At 42.8% G+C, this 21,881-nt stretch overlaps 2 protein-coding genes and 1 long non-coding RNA gene across 3 annotated transcripts in view; 2 read left to right on the top strand and 1 right to left on the bottom strand.

Moving 5' to 3' along the window:
- Window positions 1-4,535, bottom strand: part of LOC110365894 (uncharacterized) — a 36,074-nt gene extending 31,539 nt beyond the window's left edge. The window contains exon 1 of the long non-coding RNA XR_010474021.1: window positions 3,721-4,535. This is a non-coding gene — a long non-coding RNA (uncharacterized LOC110365894). The remainder of the gene's footprint in view (window positions 1-3,720) is intronic.
- On the top strand, window positions 2,810-5,451 carry NR0B1 (nuclear receptor subfamily 0 group B member 1). Its single transcript, XM_065070702.1, has 2 exons — window positions 2,810-3,748; window positions 5,058-5,451. Exons 1-2 carry the CDS (start codon window positions 3,157-3,159, stop codon window positions 5,300-5,302), a joined length of 837 nt encoding a protein of 278 aa, XP_064926774.1. The 5' UTR covers window positions 2,810-3,156; the 3' UTR covers window positions 5,303-5,451.
- Window positions 5,452-12,489: 7,038 nt separating this feature from the next.
- LOC135578350 (uncharacterized) lies at window positions 12,490-13,129 on the top strand (the record flags this gene model as incomplete). Its single annotated transcript, XM_065050194.1, has 1 exon — window positions 12,490-13,129. A coding segment is annotated over exon 1 (633 nt), but the record flags the coding sequence as incomplete, so codon positions are not given.
- Window positions 13,130-21,881: the final 8,752 nt, after the last annotated feature.

The raw sequence follows: 21,881 nt of genomic DNA on the forward strand, positions 1-21,881 counted from the left end.
CTAAAAGTGTTTTCATGCATTTTCCGTCAAAACATAATTACCTGTCTTGGTTTTAAATAGAAAGCTTTGTTACCTTTAATTTAGCTTGAATGCTATGAATAGGAAGAACTTGGATGTGAAAATAAAAACTGTTCAAATTGCTAAATATCAATGTGAAAAACAGTAATATGTATTTGTAGGATATTATTGATGTTTTACCTGGGAAAGAGAGGATCTATCCTGAATAAAATGCCGTGTACATTAGGATACATTAAGATACATTAAGAGTTAGGAAGACAAAAATGAATGCTTATGTTCACTTATGAGAGAAGGAGGTACGCTTATAACTGCAGTAATGTAATTTCTGGCACTGTATAGTAAATTAAGTTTCAGTTTCAGTATGGGATACCCATATTGATGTTATTATCAAAGATAAACCCTTTCTGTATAAGTTGGTTTAGAAAATTAACTGTAGCAGCGAAAACATTATGTGACAGTAGAACTGCATCTACATTTGAGACTTGTTTGAAAAAGCAATGCCTTGAAAAATGAAACACCTACAACCCATATTGCTAAATCAGGAAAAGCATTTATTATAGACCTGGTATAAAAGTTAAATATTGCCTTTGTCTATGGCCCTGTGTAAGCAGCATCTTCTCATAAGAAGCTGAATGTTCCCACAGTTGGAATCCAAGGTTGAAACTGCAAAGGCAATGACCTGAGTCTCGACTGTACAAAGTCTTCCCGTAGATACCTTCCAACTTACAGGCTCATAGAAAACACTGTTAGATTCCACAGTGAGCCTACTAATATATACCTCATGGAAGAAGTGCTAGTGAAGCCAATTAAAAGCTTAGGGATGCCTGGCAAGATTTCTCTCTGAAGTTAGTAGACCCCCCCAAACAAACAAAGAAGCAAACAACAAACAAACAAAACAACCCAAACAAACCCCCAAAAAACTAAGAAGGAAAAAGACAAAAAAGGAATAAAGAAACCCTCTAAAATCCTAATACAACAAACTTCAGAAAATACCTATGAAGATAACAGGAAACAATCTAGAATTGCAAGGAAATGTCCTTGACAAATAAAGGATTGTTTTCTAGCTAACAGTGAATCTTTGTAAATGAAAAATTTGGTAACATTTGATAACATTAAATTTGTTTTGGAATTTTAAGTGTTTTCTTTTTCTTACAGGATGTTTGGCGAAACATCGTTGTTTTCTACTCCAGGGACCCAGCTCACCTGTCTGCTAACTGCGGATGTCACTTCCTTGGTGCAATGTAACCGTTCTCCATTAATGCAAAACCAACAAAGGACTTTATCACATTTGGGTCTGTGGAAAAAATTGCATTTCATAGATAAAACCAAAGGGATAATAATCCAGATTTTGGACAACCTGTATCTGGAAAACAATGTTTACTTGAGGAAGATAACTCACCAGTGCTTTATATAGCCTTATATAAAAGTGCCTTTTGTGCTGTTTGTAAAGAATATCTCTTCTGAGTCCACATGTGAAAAAATACTTAGAAATTACTATATGACTCTATACATATATAAGCTGATGGAGTAGGACTGACATCACAGGGAAAAGAAATTGTTGAGATCCAGCCTAAAGTTATTTTGTCTCTAAGAAATCTGAAGTACTCGATGTTTGCTTAAACAACCATGCATACTTTAATTATAAGAAAATGCAGCTTTCTAGCGGTGATTTAGACATCCCTTGGTAGCAGATACTGATGGAGCAGGCACAGAAGGTTGCTTGCAAGTGGCTACTTTCTCTAGAACTCTGACAAGATTCTTCCAGATGACAGGAAATGTAAAATGTTTCTGGTTTAGCCCCTATGTGGCACAGAGACGGAACTCTTTACCTTCTGTAGTAAGTTCTCCTCTCCACTACACTCACTTTTAGTCAGCCCTACAGAGAAAGTAAATGTGCTTATTTTTCATTCAAGAGTAAAATGATGCTTGGATAATCACTATTCTCCTATCCTTCCTGTGTAAACATCAAGTCCTGGAAGGATTTCTTCCTTGTTTTGAAGTCCATATGCCACTTGGAGGACATGAGTTGCAGAAAACTGTGTATGTAAGTCTTGGAGGAAAGATTCACTTCAGAACAAGTGAAGTCTGGAAGGAAAATGGAAATGTTTTAAACTGATAGGTGGAACAACCTGAGATCACAAAGATGGGCCATGTATTGAAAAGCAGAGGAAGGGAACTGTTCATGAGAGAGGGTTTCATAGGGGATCCACATAGATGCTGAAGGGGCACCAGCACCAGGGCACCCTGATGGAGCCTTGCTTGCATCCTATCTTCACAGCGCCACCCTAGTTTGGGCAGGAACCTGCCTGCATCTCCCTCCACACACAGCAGCACTATGTGAATTCGGTGTATGGGACAGCACTCCTTAGGACAGGCATGTGCCAAAGCCCTTGGTATCATTAGCGGTGTCTCCTTTTCTCCATCCTGCTGAAATTTTATTATTTGGACGAATTCTGCTCTCCCTCCCCACAGGACACCTTTTCTCACTCCTGCCTCAGACCGCTCGGGTAAAAAACATCGGGAGGGAAGCGGGGTCGGTGGCCATTTTACGACGAGGGCCCGCGGGGACCCCAGGGGGCAGCAGGAGCTGCCCAGCACGGCGGGGGCAAAACGAGAAGGCAGTGTGAGCTGCCTTCTTTGTCCCGCCCTGACCTGTTCAAAGAGGCCCTGGATAATATAAAATGGGCCGGGCTAAGAAAGAAGGGTAGAGAAGGGGCGTCCCGCCGCCCCGCACTGGGCGAGGGAGGTGGGTGTTTGGCCGCTCATCACGCCGCAGCCGATAGGCAAGGGGGCCGTCTCGCCGGCTCCCTCTAGGCATCGCAGTCTCAGGCAAGGAGGAGGAGGGTTTTCTTTTTTTTCCATTTTTTTCCCCCTCCTCTCTCTCTCTCTTTTCCAGCCAGTAAAGAGTGTCTGCCCCTTTGAACTGCTGGTACAGCGCCTGAGGCTGCACACACACACACACACACACACACACACACACACACGCAGCCGCCGGCTATAAGTTAAGCTCCGGGCAGAGGGCGAGCAGTGCGCATCTCTCCGCCGGCCGAGGTGGCAGGGACTGCTGCTGCCCCGCCGAACCTCCAGGGCGGCTCAGCCCGGCCGGCGCGGCCCCTGGGTGCCGTTCCCCCGGGTGCCATGGCGTGCGTGGAGCGCTGCCGCTGCTGCACAGACAGCAGGCGGCACAGCAGCATCCTCTACAGCATCCTCAGGAGCGAGGAGCGGGCGGCGTCGCCGGCGAGGCAGGGGCCGAGGCGGGGGCAGGCGTCCCGCGGCTGCCCGTGCGGGTCGCGGCGGCGGGTGGCCCTGAGGAGCCCGCAGGTGGCATGCAAGGCGGCCTCGGCCGTGCTGGTGAAGACCCTGCGCTTCGTCCAAAACGTGCCCTGCTTCCAGGAGCTGCCCCTGGACGAGCAGCTCCTGCTGGTCCGCAGCTGCTGGGCGCCTCTGCTGGTGCTGGGGCTGGCGCAGGACCGGGTGCACTTGGAGACGGTGGAGAGCGCGGAGCCCAGCATGCTGCAGCGGATCCTCACCACCCGGCGGCAGGGCGAGCAGTCCCCGCCGCTGGGACCGGCGCAGGGCCGGCCGCACCATGGCTCCGCCGGCGGCGGCTCGCATCTGCCCTCGGCCGGCGAGATTCAGACCATCAAGGGCTTCCTGGCCAAGTGCTGGAGCCTGGATATCAGCACCAAAGAGTACGCTTACCTCAAGGGGACGGTGCTCTTCAACCCGGGTGAGTGACCCGGCGGGGCGGCGGGGGCCGGGGGGGGGTGGTGGGGTGGGCCTTCCCGTACCCCGAAAAATCCGGGGCTTTTCTTCACGGGGGGGGGGGGGGGGGGGGGACGCGGAGGAAGGTTTCACCCACGGTGCTCTCCCCAGGGCCCCGCTGGCAGGCAGGGAGCGCCGCCGGCTGCCCCGCCTGCCGTTACCAGCTGGCTGAGGCTCGGTCCTGCGTCCCGGAGGCTGGCGCTTTCCAGAGAGTCTTTCCAAGAGCGAAACAAACATGAAGCAGCCGCTTCGGGGAAATTAGGAGCAGGAGGGGTTCCTTGATCGTTCCCGAGCGGGGCTGCTGGCGGCGGCGTCTGCTCAGAGGGAGGCGGCTGGAGCTGCCGGACCCTCCCCGCCGGCGCGGTCACCGGCCGCCCGAGGGTGCCGGGTCCAGGCTGCTCTGTCCCGGAGGTTTGCGTGCACGAAGGAAAGCAAGAAAAGATTCAGGGCTTCCGGGAACAAAGTGCTGTTTCGGCTTTGTGTGTAGCATTTATGATGAGTTATGTGGGTTTTTTGTCTGGTTTTGTTTTGTTTTGTTTTCCATCTCTCTGTGGAGACCTCCATAGATGCAGCTCTAACAAGTGATTATCATGTCCATGACTTAGTTGAAAGGCAGCCGGCAGTCTGGATACGGCACTTCCTAAGTGTGTCCTGCCATGTGAATGTGGCACACGGCTCTTCCTGCATTCCCCACTGTCAAAGTGTTAGACTGAAATGGAGAAATTCTTCACTTTCTGTCCCGGAGTCCTTAACTGTGGTTCACCGGGAAACTTTCTGGCATACGTTGGAGTTGATGCTTCTTGTCACTTGTTGCTTGGAGCTACTCAGCAACAGTTGTCAAAAGATGCCTTAAATGTGAACGATGCATTTTGTAGAAGTGAACAAGTTAACAATGCATTTTTATTGTATTTCTCGCTGCTTACAGGTTGCGTTTGTCACTCTAAAGGTGTTTTGAAGGGCATTCTTCAATCAAAGTATTTGTTTTAGCAGTTAACTTATTTAACACTTAAAGGAATGTTGGCAAATATTGTTATTTCAAGTTTGTGTAGCAAAGAAGGGTATTGAATGTCCGGAACACCAACATGATAAGATTTTGAACTGCTGTATAAAATTTGGCATGTTGATTCTGCATACAAGAAGTCCTCTAGCAACTACATTTGTTTCATTTCTTGGTGAAAAATATGATCTGTAAGCTGTTCGTACTTGTTCTGTGAGAAGAATCTCGTTTTATACACAAAACTTATGTAAACAAAATAATTTATTTTTCTTTTCAGATCTACCTGGACTGCAGTGTACACAGTACATTGAAGGACTGCAAAGGGAAGCACAACAAGCTTTAAATGAACATGTCAGACTCATTCACAGAGGTGATGAAGCAAGATTTGCCAAGCTGAATGTTGTTCTATCCTTGTTAAGATCTATTAATGCTAATGTGATTGCTGAACTATTCTTTAGGCCCATCATCGGAGCAGTTAACATGGATGACATGCTTTTGGAGATGCTTTGTGCAAAATTGTAAAAGCACATAAAATAATGAAAATAAAACAAATGCAAAGGAATCCCTAGAGCAGAATAATGTAAAGTACTGTAAATAAACTAACTTATTGTTTTTACATAGATAGTATTTTTGTATTCCATAATAAAATATTCTTCAAGTTCTGAAATCAATTTTTGTTAAACATTGTTTTTGCAATAAGATTACAGGCATCAAAACAAGCTTTAAGGTTGTGAAGAATGTTCATATCCAAAGTCAACTGGCTATTCTTTTACCATGTCTCTGAATAAAGATCACACTTGCTATATTGTACTTTCAGGGTGAATAATCCCCGTTTTTTCAAAATTAGCAGCAGTCTAGGTTTACATTCTTAACATAGTTGGCACACAGGAGAGGGAATGAACAAGCTATTTACTTCACATATTTCAGCAATGTTGGGATACTGTAGTCAATTCTGCTCATAGTTCAAGTACTGGCTCTATCAAAGGCTTATTGCAGTCAGGGAACAACTTCTATTGACATTAACAGAGCTGAAGTCTATAAAGAATATTAAAGAAAATGTTCTCTTAACGTTTTCTTCCATATGTGGAAAATGTGTTTGGAATTGTTTGAGATTTAGAGTAGCTTGGCTGGCTCTAACACTTGCAGTAAAACATTCCATCCAACACACGTTGGCTCCATGAGATAAAGCAACTCTGTTCCTCAAAACAACAAGCAAACAAAAAGACCTCTAAAGATATCCAAACAACAAATGCTGAATAATGTCAGGACAACTAGTGATGTGCACTCCACGCTTTTCTTTGCTTTTGATCTAGGTAATTGCTAGCTAGGATTTCAAAAGCTGTATTCTTCACACTGCTTATTCCTATAGAAATTTTAAAAAAATATTATGCTTAACCATGGTGTACTGCTGGTACATTCAGCAGAATTTGTCAGCTAGCATGAAGGTGTCTTAATTAAGCATCAAGCTTACATATTTTCCTTTTTTCTTTTTTCTTTTTTTTTTTTTTTTGTCTTGGACTTGATCATTTCACCTAAAGCAGGGATTTAGTTAGTTTGTTTTAAAGATTCCTCTTTTAAAAGTGAAAAACAATGATTTAACGGGGATTTGTTTCATGGTTTTCCTTTCTCTGTGTGCAGCTTTCTAGCCTTTCCCCTGGGGTATATTGGTAAAAAACGTAGAGAGAAGTATAATAGTGTTCCCAAAGTAAAATATATCAGTAAGTCTATGTACCATTCACATATGTATTAGCCACTAGCAATAAGAAGTGTTTTTTAAAACACAAGTAGCATAGTTGAGGCAGTTAGTCTCCTTAATAGGAGGTGTGCAGAGGGGAGGAATGAGTTTGAAGAGCTTTCTTTTGCTGCCACCTTGCGCAAGGGATAATCACAGCTCCTATACTCAGGTAAGGAGCAGGGGGGTCTCTTGTTGTCTTGTACTTACCCTACCTTTGGAGAGGTAACCAAACATCTCCAGGGGAACAAGTTCATCCATTCATAAGTATTATCATGGAGATCTGTATTGCCATGGGAATAAGAATCTCATAATGAACAAGGATACTGTCACTGAACAAACAAAACAAAGCAAGAAATACAACTGCTATGCTGATAAACAATGGAGTAGCTTAAATAGACACTCTTCTGGTGCTCGCGTAGCTCTGGGTAGAGTTGTGTACCCTGAGGAGCTCCTCAAAATTGCAGATAACAGAAAGTACATAAGTGAAGTGCTCTTCACTACCAGTTCAGACTTCAGACCAGTTCAGACCATAATAGAGCAGACTTAGTCTTTATAGTGAGTTGATGCTTTTATATGTACACACACATGCATGTAAACACACATAGCAAATATAAACATATACATAAGGAGAATATTTACTGTGTGTGTATAAGTGATCTGTGAGTTTACAATGGCTTCTGAGCCTAACATGTCTGTAACATGAATATATGTATTTCCCTGTTTCTCTGTAAACAGCATGTGAGCTTACAATAGCTAGCTTTCAAGGATGCCTGACAAAGAAATCTCTTCATGACAGCACAAAGCAAAATGATAAAACATTTAAATAGTGGTTAGTGGCTGAAGATGAATCTTGGGTAAGGACTAAAAAAAATCTGACAGCCTCAGAATTTGTTAATATGCACACTAGTGTTCAGACTTTTCTGTCGAGTGGCAGAGGAGAGTTGTTGGCAGTAGTCCTAACAATGAATTGTAATAGCTGAACCTTGGTCACAGGCAAGGATTTTTCAGCTGAATAGTCACCTTGAGACAGTTTGGATCTATTGTGCCACTAAAAACAAAAGTTTCCATGACTCAGGTGGACCTGCTTACTTCTCCAGGTTTGATAAGCAGAAATATCTCCCTCTGAACAAATTGTGTATTCTGTTCAATTTTCTGAAGTTGTCATGAAAAATATTGCTTCTGTGCACAACGAACCTACCTTGAACTCTCTGTACTCTATCATATTTCTCTTGTACTAGCAATACTGTTACTCATTTAGCTGTTGTCTACTCAAATGGAAGCATCTGGGAACACTACATAGGAAATGTGTATGGGAAAACCAATTTGTCGAGGCTTTCTGCAGAGAAAAGCAAAAAAAGCGCATCTGTTCATAGGCTAAAGGAATAGGAATGACAAGGAAAGAAGTCTTTAAAAGACTTATGGGGAAACTAGGCTTAAGACTTGGAAATCCACACAGGAATGAGAGAGAAGAGACTAGTATGGTTCTGGAACAGAGTGGGAAAGGGTCTGATTTTAGTGTGGGGACAATGTGCCAAGAACTGACTGGAAGCAGATGGAGAGTGATTGTAACTCACAAGACAAGCCAGAGCTTTGAGCAAAAGGGTGCCTGTGGGAGAACTCTGTGTCAAGTGCAGAAAACATTGCAGAGTGGGGAAGAACCTACCCCACAAGCTGACACAGAGAGGGACACAGGCATCTTCACCAACCTGACATGGCTGGTTGTCTTGCACTCTCCTCCACTAGTGCCTCTGTTGAAGAAGTGGCCATAGTGGCAGCTGTGCAGATGCGAAGAACAAGTTGCTCAGCCTTTGTGAGCATGTGGTGCATGCTCAAAGAAAGCAAAACTGTTATTTGACCCTGGGTGGTCTACAGCACAGTTTTCCACTGTGCAGGAGAAGTGCTGGGCCAGATCCTTTTCTGCCCCTACTCTGTCCTGTGCAGGGTGGATGAACTCTGAATTGGACAGCCCACATGGCCATGGCCACCGCTGTGCACAAGAGGTGATCTCTCTGGATATCCTTGGCAACCGTTGTAGGACGACCTGTTGAAGGCCTCAGACAGGCAGAGAAGGAGGGAAGGCTGGGCATAGGAGAAGGATGCTCCCATGATAATGCAGCCTTTACCAGAAAGAGCAAGGGCTGAGAGCCTCCCACAGCTTCAGTTGCCCAAAGGGGTAGTGGATGAGACCTCTGTCAGGTCTCTGGGTCTCCTGCAGAAGTGGTAGCCTGACTTCAGCCCCACCTTCTGATAAACAGTGCTACGCTGTCAGCTCTGCGCCGCTAGACTCAGCATAACATTTCTCCTCCTGTTCTTAAATGTATCATTAAAGACCACTTTCCAGTTCAGATATTAACATGACTTCTGAGGACTTTTAAGCATTTTCTCTGTTTGCTCTGTATGCCTGGCATCTGGGCACGAATCTTCTCATAAGCATTTTTTTTTTTTTTTTCTCAGCTGTCCAGGATGTTAGAGACATTTTAACTAAGAACAGCCTGCCAAGCAGTTTAGTCCTGCAATCTCTGCAGTGACTGACACAGCTAGATAGAAGCAGTGCTCTACGTAAAGCCATTCCCACCCACCTCAGCGTAGATGCCCATTGGTTGTGGTCAGGGCTGTGACACCAGCAGTCCAGACACCGTCTGCTAATCACAAATCACCATTTGGCAGAGGTTGCTGCCCCGCAATGTCCTTTTCTCTGGAGAGATCTGAGAAAGTATAATTTAGAAATCAACTTGCATTTTTCATTAATATGGTTAGGAGTGTTTCTTTTAGATAAGAAAAAGCATGGCATTTATTTATAATCTTACTTTTCGAGGTTTAATATATAACCTTTGTTTGGGTAGTCTTTTTAACAGTTTAAATTTCACAGCACTTTGTAGCTGTGAGTAGACTATGAACGTTGTTAATGCCTAACAAGCAGAAACTTTGCTCCCAAAGGTGTGGTTCTGAAGCTTAATTTTACTTCTTTTGAAGTGGCCTCATGTACTGACTGGAATTTATTACACGGTCAGTCATTTTTATTTCTTTTCAAAGACAGAATTTATTCCTCTAGTGGACCTTGTAAGCATTGCAATATATGGCCAAAAATTAAATAAAATAAATTAAAATAAATTAAAATGTCAGCCAGTTGGTGATCTGTTTTTCTTTCCTTGAAAAAAATTACCAAACAGTGTAAGCAAATATTATATCAAGACATTTTGAAATTTTTAGATGCAGCAATCTGCATGCACATATTGCCTTAGCACTCTTAACATTTATTTTAAATTATGGAAGTCTAATAATTAAATGTGAAATGTACACAAGTAAGATTAAATAGCTGAAACCACTAGAGACCGACAGAGGAACTTCAACAAAAATGTTCTTAATCAATAAGCACTGTGAGGACACAGGTCTATAACTTGTTAGATGGCACTGTGCACAAATCCACAAATCATTCATGTTGTTGATACAAATCAGCAGTCCTGTCACTGCTTCTGTCAGCAATCAAATTGGCCCAGCTTCTTTTACATATTCACACCATGTCTAGATGTAGGTAAATAACCTCGCAAGTGTTTATACAAGCACACATGGTATACAGACACTTTCTCTTCTGTGTGTACTTATGCTATTTCCTTATTTTATATAAGAAAAACTACACTAATTTCAGGTTCAGGAAAAATAACCTGTCTTTTCCTTTTGTATTACCACTCACCCTTTTGTCACACAGGATGAATTTCACCTTGTTTAAACTGAACTGCTTGAAAATTTGATATCCAGTTATCTCGGGACTTCTGGGCTTTGTTCAGAGTGAATTAAGAGGCATGAAGACCTCTAGATGGCATTTGATCCCAGCATACCTGTTTTACGGTGGAGTTATTGGTTCATACTTGGCAGAGTAGGGATAGATTCAGGTTATACACAGAACTGTCAGTCACTGCAGTTTGGCAAAGTTAAAACTTGGAGCCCTTGGAGTCACCCTCACTTCTGGAAAATCTTCAGCTCTCTGATTTCATCTGAGACTGTGGTCCAGCTTCTCACATATACATGTGACCATACACACATACACATACATAGCAAAATAAAGCAGAACAATTCTTATCTTATTTTTCTAGTGCAGCTGGGATAAGAGAAATAACAAAAAAAATCAGTTAAGCATACAAGCGTAGAAGACAGAGGTATTTAGAAAGGAAACATTCATGCACGTAACCCCGCTCATGCCAGGAGCTGGCAGGCCTCCTGTTTTAGGCTTTAAGTACACAATTAATAAATACCTGCCAAATTTAAATAAGAATGAACTAAAAAAATTAATCCATTTCTCAAAGAAAGAGAGAATCCAGATTATATTATCCCAGCTGTCAAATCTTCTTATTATTTTTGAAACTGAAATAAGCTCTTAGGAGCGAGTGACCAAATGTCCAAAATGATCAGTGCTGGAGCGAGCTGGAGTGAGGATGCTTCTCTTTTCCTTTATTTTTTTTTTTTTCCCCTTTTTCTTTCTTATGTTTACCAAGTCAGGAAACCATAGGAACAGATATGAGTCTGTGTTCAAAAGGATGGAATTTGGCAGGCAGCACTCATCCACTGTGCTACTCCTTTGTCAAAGACTCCAGTGTCCAGATGAACCAGAGCTAGAGGTGATCGTTAGAGAGGACTTCTGAGAAGGTGAGGAGCAGTGTTGCATTTCTAATGTCTGGAATGATTAGGTGGAAATCCTCCTTCTCTATCAGTTGACTCTCAAATAAGGTCAAGACAGCAAAATCCTGTTGCAGGTGGGATCTGAGCTGTGAGCGTTAGCTACTCCCAAACAAGGTGAAATGCGTGAGGAAGCATTTATGACCTGTACTGTATGAACTTTTTCTATCTGATTTCCAGATCAGCTAAACTGCACATAAATTGAGGGACTCCAGTGGAGAGCTACAGAGATGGTTAGGGGTATGGAACATCTTTCTTATAAGGATAGACTGAGAGAGCTGGGTCTGTTCAGCCTGGAGAAGAGAAGGCTGAGAGGGGATCTCATCAATATTTACAAATATCTCAAGGGTAGTTGTCAAGAGGATGGGACCAGACTTCTTTCAGTGGTGCTCAATGATAGGATGAGGGGCAACAGGCACAAACTGAAGCACAGGAGGTTCCATCAGAATGTGAAGGAGAAACTTCTTTACTTTGGGGGTGCCAGAGCACTGGAACAGGCTGCCAAGAGAGGTTGTGGAGTCTCCTTCTCTGGAGACATTCAAAACCTGCCTGGAGGTGATAACTTCCTCATGCAGATGGTGGAGGAGCCGACTAGGAGAGGTGCACTGCTGGATCTCATCCTCACTAACAAGGAGGGTCTGGTCGAAGCAGTAAAGGTTGAGGGCTGCCTGGTTTGCAGTGACCACGAGATGGTGGAGTTCAGCATCTTGGGTGGCAGGAACAGAATAGCAAGTAGAATTGCAACCCTGTACTTAAGCAGGGCTAACTTTGGCCTTTTCAAGCAATTGCTGGGGGAAACCCCATGGGCAAGACCGCTTGAAGGAAAAGGGGCCCAAGATAGCTGGGTTGCATTCAGAGATTGCTTCTTCCACACTCAGGACCAGAGCAACCCCACACGTAGGAAGTCAAGGAAGGGAGCCAGGAGGCCTGCGCGGTTGAATAGGGATCTGTTGGGTGTGCTCAAGCAGAAGAGGAGAGTTTACAGGTCGTGGAAGCAGGGGCTGGCCACTTGGGAAGAATACAAGGCTGCTGTTAGAGGATGTAGGAAGGCAGCTAGGATAGCCAAGGCCTCCTTAGAATTACAGCTGGCGAGAGGGGCCAAGGACAGCAAAAAGAACTTTTTTAAATACATAGCGGATAAAACTAATACCAGAGGCAATGTAGGCCCACTGATGAATGGGGTGGGTGCCCTGGTGGCAGAAGATACAGAGAAGGCAGAATTACTGAATGCCTTCTTTGTCTCTGTCTACTCTGCTGGAGGCTGTCCTGGGGAGCCCTGTACCCCTCAGACCCCGGACGAAGCCAGGTCAATGGAGGGGTTTGCTTTAGTTGATGAGAACTGGGTTAGGGAGCAATTAAATAGTCTGGACATCCATAAATCCATGGGTCCAGATGGGATGCATCCGCGGGTGCTGAGGGAGCTGGCTGAAGTCATTGTTGGACCGCTCTCCATCATCTTTGCCAAGTCTTGGGAAACGGGGGAGGTGCCCGAGGATTGGAGAAAAGCAAATGTCACTCCAGTCTTCAAAAAGGGCAAGAAGGAGGACCCGGGTAATTATAGACTGGTCAGCCTCACCTCTGTCCCTGGGAAAGTAATGGAACAGCTTATCCTTGGTGCCATCTCGAGGCATATCAAGGATAAGAGGGTTATTAGGGGCAGTCAGCATGGCTTTACCAAGGGTAAGTCATGCTTGACCAACCTCATAGCCTTTTATGAGAATGTAACAAGGTGGATGGATGATGGCAGAGTGGTGGATGTGGTCTACTTTGACTTCAGTAAAGCCTTTGACACAGTCTCCCACAGCATCCTCACAGCTAAGTTGAGGAGGTGTGGTCTAGACAATAGAGTAGTGAGGTGGGTTGCAAACTGGCTTAAGGAGAGAAGCCAGAGAGTGGTAGTCAATGGTGCGGAGTCCAGTTGGAGGCCAGTATCTAGTGGAGTGCCTCAGGGGTCAGTACTGGGGCCAATATTGTTCAACATATTCATTAACGATTTGGACGAGGGAATAGAGTGTACTATCAGCAAGTTTGCTGATGACACTAAGCTGGGAGGCGTGGCTGACACAACAGAAGGCTGTGCTGCCATCCAGCAGGACCTGGACAGGCTGGAGAGTTGGGCGGAGAATAACCTGATGAAATTTAACAAGGGCAAGTGTAGAGTCCTGCATCTGGGCAGGAACAACCCCAGGTTCCAGTATAGGTTGGGAAATTACATATTAGAGAGCAGTGTAGGGGAAAGGGATCTGGGGGTCCTGGTGGACAACAGGATGACCATGAGCCAGCACTGTGCCCTTGTGGCCAGGAAGGCCAATGGCATCCTGGGATGTATTAGAAGGGGGGTAGTTAGTAGATCAAGAGAGGTCCTCCTTCCCCTCTACTCCGCCCTGGTGAGACCACATCTGGAATATTGTGTCCAGTTCTGGGCCCCTCAGTTCAAGAAGGACAGGGAACTGCTGGAGAGGGTCCAGCGTAGGGCAATGAAGATGATTAAGGGAGTGGAGCACCTCCCTTATGAAGAAAGGCTGAGGGAGCTGGGTCTCTTTAGTTTGGAGAAGAGGAGACTAAGGGGGGACCTTATTAATGTTTATAAGTATATAAAGGGTGAGTGCCATGAGGATGGAGCCAGGCTCTTTTCAGTGGCAAACAATGATAGGACAAGGGGTAATGGGATCAAGCTGGAACACAAGAAGTTCCACTTAAATTTGAGAAGAAACTTCTTCTCAGTGAGGGTGACAGAGCACCGGAACAGGCTGCCCAGGGAGGTTGTGGAGTCTCCTTCTCCGGAGACATTCAAAACCCACCTGGACACCTTCACCTGTAGCCTCATCTAAATGTTCCTGCTCCAGCAGGGGTATTGGTCTAGATGATCTTTTGAGGTCCCTTCCAATCCTTGACATTCTGTGATAAACTTTGTGGCAGAAGATCCTCGCATATTTGAAGGCTTTTAAGCTTACACATAATTTTGTGGAAAGCTACTTCTCTTTATTCTTTCAACCACTCATGTTTCTTAGGCCTCTTACCTCCTCTGGACACACATTTGTTCAATATAACTCCTGAACTACAACTTCAAGATTTTCTATTGGAATGGAAAAAATTACTTATGAATAATATTTCTCTAGAATTCCTTTATATATTTTGTCAAAATTTAAACAGCACAGTGAATCTTTTACAGATAATATTTTGTACTAATTTCTTTTATATCTCTTTTGTATACTTTTGTAGTACTTTGTGATAGTCAATAACCAGGGTTAAAACATATTTTCCAGCTGCATTTCTAAACACTCTGAGTAGATATACATTGCATTTTGGTAAATCAGAACACTTTTCTAATCTCATGGTTGTAGTATTTGATATCTCTTGCATTTTCTTTTTTAGAAGTGGTCTTGACACTTCTGAAGTTTAAAAAACAGTGTGGCAGTTGCACATCCGCCTGAGATATGGAGCCCTAAGTGGGGTAGTTGATGGCTCTTTTAGCACCTTTTGTGCCCCACTGTGCCTGTCCCCCGGTACAGTGGGTGGTACCAAGGTGTTGATAGTCAAGTCCTCCCTTACCCAGGGGGAGGGTGACTTCACCTCCACCAGCTGGTGAGGCAGGAGGAGTGGGACCCTCGGTCAATTGACAGGGTCCTTAACAGGACGCTGAATCAATTGACAGGGTCGTTAGCAGAGAAGGTGCCCAGAGTAGCTGCAAAGCTTCTTGTAATGCCCACAGCCAGATCTGACCACACTATAAAATGGGGTTCCCACCAAAGGTCCCTTGGGGTGGCCTTCTTGGAGCAGCAGGTCTGTGAACTGGAGCCCTCTCCTTAGACTGGGACGCCGTCTAAGAAGACTTCCCAGAAACCGAGAGGGCCTCACCTCCTTGTTTGGGTGAGTGGTTATTTACTGGATATATCCTTGAATGAGTCCTTGCCTAACCCAGGCAAGTGACTATTTCTTCTGGGTACCCTGGAGTCAGAGGGCTCTGCTTTTGTTTCTAGTGAGTTGTGCACGCTGTGGATCCTCATTATTCTTATTTTGCTGTACCCCAATAATCTTCTCAACTGATATATGAACCTGTATTTTATGCTGTCGGAGTGCTAACTAATTGTATAAACCCTGTTTCTAGTGAGTTTATTGGCTGCACTTCTCCAGCTACAATAAAGACTGTTTTGGAACTTGTTGTCTGCCTAAAACCGACTTTGGGATGCCCCAGTGACAAATAGACTGGTCAAAACACTTAGAAATACCCTAGAGGGACTGTTCTTAAACTGTCAGTGTGGGTGGGGAAACTTGGTGGGTGGGTAATTTTCAGTGCCTAATTTCCTTGAGGCAGTGCATGACATCAGTTCATTACAATATCAGCATGTGCAGTTGTCTCAATGACCATTATTATGTTTTCCCGAAATAATCAGGTTCCACTTAACCGTGGATTTGAATTTACTTATTTAAACTGTCTTAAACAATAGAGGGGAAATAAAAGGAGAAAAGGAATCGAGTGCTTATGTAACGTAGCAGTTCTGCAGGAATTAATATGCAGAGGATACGAAAGGAAAATAGCTAATCTCATTTGCAACGTGCCCAAAGAAGAATGTTTACATCAAAAGTTAAACACTGTCATTACAGCAGAACTTCTGCTTCACAAATAACACGGGCTTTTATACATCAGGAATTTTGCTAGGGAATGAAATGAAATAAAACAAAAGCAGAAAGATTAAAGGAGTGTATGACGATGGCTGCTATAGAGCCTGGCAAAATCTGCAACACAGCAGGTCTCTCTCTGTCTGCTATGCCATACTGTATCAAAAGCAGCTCTCAAATGTGGTGAAGGAAATGTTAACATTTCTAATCTTGGAAACATTTGATGGTGCCATCTCAGTTTCATCAAAAGCCTGTAATAAAAAGCATCCAGAATGCTTTCTCTCATGAGAGCTCAGTGAAACACAGATGTTGCTGCTCCATATTTTCCCAGAGACCCTCATTGACTCTTTTTTTTTTCCAGAGTCTGGGATTCCCGTAACCCCATAACTGCCTCTAACAGCAGTCTGCCTTTTCCATCAACATTTTGCTCTACAGAGTTGCTGACATTGTGCAACACTGTGCTTTTCCACACATTAAACTGGTTAAAACTAAGGGAATAGTAAAATGTCATTGCTCTTGCTGGGGAATAAAGAAGATGCTGTTTGTGTGCATCCTAAGAAACGAGAAAAAAACCCCAACCCTGAAGCCTGTTTCAGAACATCCTTACAGAAGTGTAAAAAAGCACAGCCTAAAAGGGAAGGAAATTACACTACTCAATATTCACCTTGTGCCAGTGAAAAAGCGATTGGGATCCATGCTGACATTATCAAAAGCTTTCTTTCTTGCTCATGCACTTTTCAATAACAGGCTTTTTCCCCCTCTCTCTTGAGACTGGAATAGCCAATTAAGGTTTTTAAACATCTATGGATTTTTCCAGTAATCTGCACAATGAATATTAATCTTCTTCTATAACTCACAGTGTAACTTCATGAAACTCAGCATTTTAGCTATTATGTTCTGTGACACCCTTCAGTTTTCCTTGAAATCTGATTTTTTTAATCTCTGTTGAAGTATTTTTTCTGAGTTTAAGTAGTTTTCTCCCTCAAGATATTTTGCATATGACTATTCATATAAAGAAATTATTCCCATTGAACAACACTTTCCAATGCTATCGTATGCACATGCAATCACGCAAATTTTGTGTATCTAAGCAAGTCCTCATTAATGTACTTAGTTATTAATTTGGATGAACAATCACTGTTAACACATGGAGTTTTGAAAGATAGATATACAAGACTGTCTTTGTACCTTGAAGAACCTCTTCCATTTGTAACTGAACTCTGTCTGAACTTTTAATAATCTAACACTTAAATGGCAGGATGTATTAAGATGTTTGGTTGTATCTGAGTAGTTTTAATGGGGACTTTTAAAATCTGCACATTATGATTGCTAGCACTGATTGAGGATATCATGGCTATCATGGTGACCAGTGGACTCTTGGGACAGACATTATTTCCAACAAGTGAAATAAATCTGTCCTGTCAAAGCAAAGAACTGCATTCAGGAGGCTGAGCAGGAGACCTGCTCAAACTCGTTAAAAATCGGTCTTTGTTCTGTTAGAGGGATTTGGAATGGGAAATTCCAAATATAATATAAAGTATATCACACCAGATCTGACAGCTTGAGGGAGGCAAGGCTGCTACCACTATGTGTCCCCAGGTCCAACCGGTATCGAGGCTGAGAACATATTCTCAGCAGGCACCCACACACAGAGCCCACTCAAGCACCTCATATATACATATACAGACAGACAGCTGGCTGTGCAGGTCACAGATGGACACTCAGAGCGTTCATAAAACACAGGCAGCACCGATGGCCTTGTCCTGTTCCCTTCTCTGGCTGGGTAGGACACAGGACCACTAATCGGAATAGATATACATATATATATATATATATATATATATATATATATCTCCACAAAGTGGATCTATCCAGCATCTGGGCTTACTCAGTCTCCCTAGCTGATGGCACCTGGACACATGAGCTCCCAGGCTGCAACCATTCTCCAGTTGCTGGCACCACAGATCCCCAGACAGACAGACAGCCACACACACACAGAGGGTAAAGAGCTCCTTACTGGAAAGCAGTTGAAGGTGGACTTTGATAAGTAGACAGGCAGACTGTGATGAGCAAATGCAGGGCAGGGCCAGACAACTGCACTGACTTTGCTTACACACAAATGGACCCATTTACTTTTTTATCTCTCCATTAGTTCTGCCACAAATTGCCTAAATCCCTCCCTTTTCCTCGTCTTTCTCTCCTCTTCTTCCCTTAAATATTGCCCAGTAAATTCTGTGCAATCCTAAAATGTTCTTCCCATGCATCCCACCCCTAGACAGCAACCACCCTCAGTCCACAAGGTGGTCCATAAAGCTTCCCCCAATGACTCATGGTGACAGGTTTCACACCTGAGAGCGGAGGCTCTGCTGGGACAGCCCTGGGAGGGGCCTGGATAGAGTCCCCTTCCCTTTGAATCTTCAGTTTGGGTTCCCGCCCTTCCTGCTGTCATGTCCCTGTGCTCCTCCTCCTGGGCTTTGATGGGCTGCTAACTCCTATGATGGACCTGGCAGTTGCCAGGCAGGGTATTGTTTGGTCTTCCTCGCTCCATTGTCTCTCTGAGCCTCTGTGGGTGTGCAGATAACCTGACACATTCAGTTTGTCTTGTAACTACAGTGACCAAAAACTCAGTAAGAGTGAAAAAATAACTCTGCTTCAAGAGAATGAAAGAGATAACCCATCCTAACCACCTGCCTTCCGAGAGAAATTTGATATCTTGCCTGCTTTTGTTTTAGAGATACACAATATCTATGGCCATTCTATTACAGATATAATTTGCATATTAGGCTGCTTTAACTCCTGTCTTTCAAAACACACTCCCATTAATACATAAAATATTATTTTTTTCTGTATTTCTTCTAAAAAGAGCAGGATTACAACATCTCTTGAATAAATTTTGGTAGATCATATATAATTTCATCACCAAAATTACATCAGTTATCATCCTGTCTACATTTGTTAGTTTTGGGGGTGGATTACTGAGATGTGATGATGGTGTGTCAGTGTGTGCAAAGGCAGGTTTTGATTACTAAGCACTTCATAAAAGTAACATTCCTCCATATAACTTCACAGTGTCATTCTTACATCCACCTATGCTTTGTCCAACTCACTTTACCTGTAAACAATGTGAAGCAGGAAAATATTCAGTGATCTACTGTGTAATTTCAAAGTAATGTCAATAGGTTAGCAAATTCAGGATTAGATGCTTAGTTAGTATACATTCATGCAACTCAAATGATTTTTCTACAGGCAGGAAAAGTAACTCAAGCACAATTTGGCCCATGGCATGACTGACATTTCACACAGCCATGGTGCCACATCATCCACCCCCCGGTTCCCAGTGGTATTTCAGCATAGCTTCTGGGCACCAAACTCACTTTCCAGTTTCCATGGACAGCTGCAGTGTGAGAGAACTCAGTAAAAATGTCTTTCAGATTTGAAGACCTTAATAGAGTTTCCTAAGCAGCAAAAGTGTTAGAAGTGGATCTGAGAAACACCTATCCCGGATTGCAAAGTAGTGTTAAAACCAATGGGTAAGACATGCTGCCAAGCACCTCAGAAATGACCTTTTCTACTCTGCCCCAGGGCAGTCCATATTAGTTCTTGTTCAACGTTGTGTCTAGTGGATGTGCAAATGTTTCATAAGTAAGATGTAAATCACGTTATATTTATCTACATAGTATGCTGAAAGTATTCCCAGCTGCAATGCAGCTTGAACTTGTAACTGAGGTCCTCTCGTACAACTGAAGTCATAGCTCAAAATATAAAGCTTAACTGTAAGACTTGGAATAATTTGAAGAGATTATAGAGATTATACTAACAAAGTAACAGTCCTAAAGGTAAGAGCTTCTCAACATATATGTGAGCTTTTGCAGTTGGTTCTGCCTACTACCCAGAACAAATCCCCTTTCTTCTAATACCCTTTCTTCTTTTGCAGATAGTCTCTGCAAAATGCAGTCATAGCTGTTCTGTATTGACAGCAGTTCTAATTTGCTACTTTTGAAAATGAAATGGGAAAAAGCAGATAATATAACGGAATTTCTTGAGTTGGAAGCTAGACACGATATCAAGACTAGTACTGGAGAACATATTATAGGATTTTCAACTGATAAGTGACTCGATCTTATCTCTTATCTTCAAAGGAAATACCTCTAGCAAGCTGGCATTTGCTACCATGGTGAAAGGCACAGATATAAGGAGCAGATCTGAGGGAAGCATACTGCCTACTGAGTTACCAACACCTACACAGTGCAGCATTTAGATTTTTTTGGAAGCCTCTCACCCAGATACTATCCAGCCCCATCTGCGCTCAGCCTGAGAGCTTTGCTGTAGCCAGAGCTCAAAGCTACAGGCCAAATTGGAGATGCATGAACTGATCAGAATTTGCTCTAATCCTACCTCAAGAATAGGTGACTGAAATGAATTCCATCAACTCTGTGCATTTGCAGAAGTGCCTTTGGCGCATTCAAGCTGATTGGCTTATTGCCATAATGGTTTCAGAAATATACTGCACTATAAATGCATGAGTTCTTCACAGTAGCGCATTACAATCAAAATTCCTACACATCTACACCTGCTATTATTTAAATAGCTCACTGCAACTCCATTGAACATGGCACTTTATTAAAATGGATGCTTAGCAAGAAAATCAAATAGGAGAGGACAAAGGGATAAAATCACAAGAAAATGAGAGCACATAATGAAAAAAAAGAAAGTATAACACTTGGGGATCTCAACTTTTATTCTCACAATATTAAATCATTCTCTTCTAGTCAGTAGGGGAGAATCTGAATGACTAAGAAGGCTAAATGCAAGTTTGCCTTGCTGAAATAGCCACTAATGGGTGAAAGAAATCATGATTGAGCCTCCCAGCAAATTCAGCATATCTAGGATTTCATCTCACATGACTAAAAGTGTCCAAAAAGAATCCCAAATAAGTTTAATACATTTTCTTACTCATAACTTGGAGCACTATGTAAATCGTACTCTGCCTCTAGAGAGGGAGAATAGATTCAAAAATATCATGTATATCTACTCTATTTCTCAGGGCTACATAGAGTAAAATGTCTCTTGGGGACCCATTCAGCAATCCAGACGCATGAAATGTTCTGTATCTATAGGTAGCACAGTCCTGTGGCTCAACTGATACTTTTGTTTTCTCCTAATATATGGGCCCTAGTGGCTGTTTTTTTTAAAAAGGAGCTTCTCAGTCAGAAGAGCTAAATCCTCTGAGAATGTGCAGTTCTAGCAATACTAAAATTTCAAGAATTGTGTGCATTTGAAAGTAATTTTATGTAAAAAGAAATCCATGAGGTTTTTTTGATAGTCAAACATCCTTCCAATATCACTGAAACAAGAGATCCATTTTTTCACTTTTTGTTTTCCAATTGCTTGTCTAGTTTTGTCTTTATATTTTAAGTTTGATGAGCACCGGTATGAAGTAGCAAGAAGTAGGTTTGATTGACAGACAGCATTCTTCCCCTCTACCCTCAATAAGGTCTTCCACAGATTGTGTAAAAAAATGCTGTGTTTCATTGCAATTCAAAACAAAGCCAGCTTTGAAATTAACTGTGAAAGAGAATTTCCATATTATTAGACTTTTCTTTCACTGATGGCAAGTTAAACGTTTGGACACATTTTAAAGTATTTCCTTTTGGATATTCTTTCCCGGTTAATGATTCTCTGGTTAGTCGATATATTACCTGAACTTGGCCTCTTTCAGGCATTTTGATTGTGGAAGATATTCCTCAAAGTCCCACAACAAGATAAATTATTTAGTTTAAAACCTGTGATGATAAGGTTTCCAATGGCACACTGGTACTTAAATAATAAAAACCGTCTTTATACTGCCTTTTCATAGTCCAACTGACTGTGCTATTTTCCGTTTAATTACCCAGTTAATTTATATAAAAAAATGTTAATGAAATCTAAATTCTCCAAATATCTAAGTTCAGTGCTCTCCTTATTCCAACTAGCAGAGATCTGCGTGGCTGTATAGTAACCTGCTGTTTGCCTCTTCCTTTGCTACATTAATCTCCCTCTTTTAGGAATCCAACCATATTTTCAGATACGTAACAG

Source organism: Columba livia, chromosome 1 (assembly GCF_036013475.1).
Source record: "Columba livia isolate bColLiv1 breed racing homer chromosome 1, bColLiv1.pat.W.v2, whole genome shotgun sequence".
Taxonomy (NCBI): Eukaryota; Metazoa; Chordata; class Aves; order Columbiformes; family Columbidae; genus Columba; species Columba livia.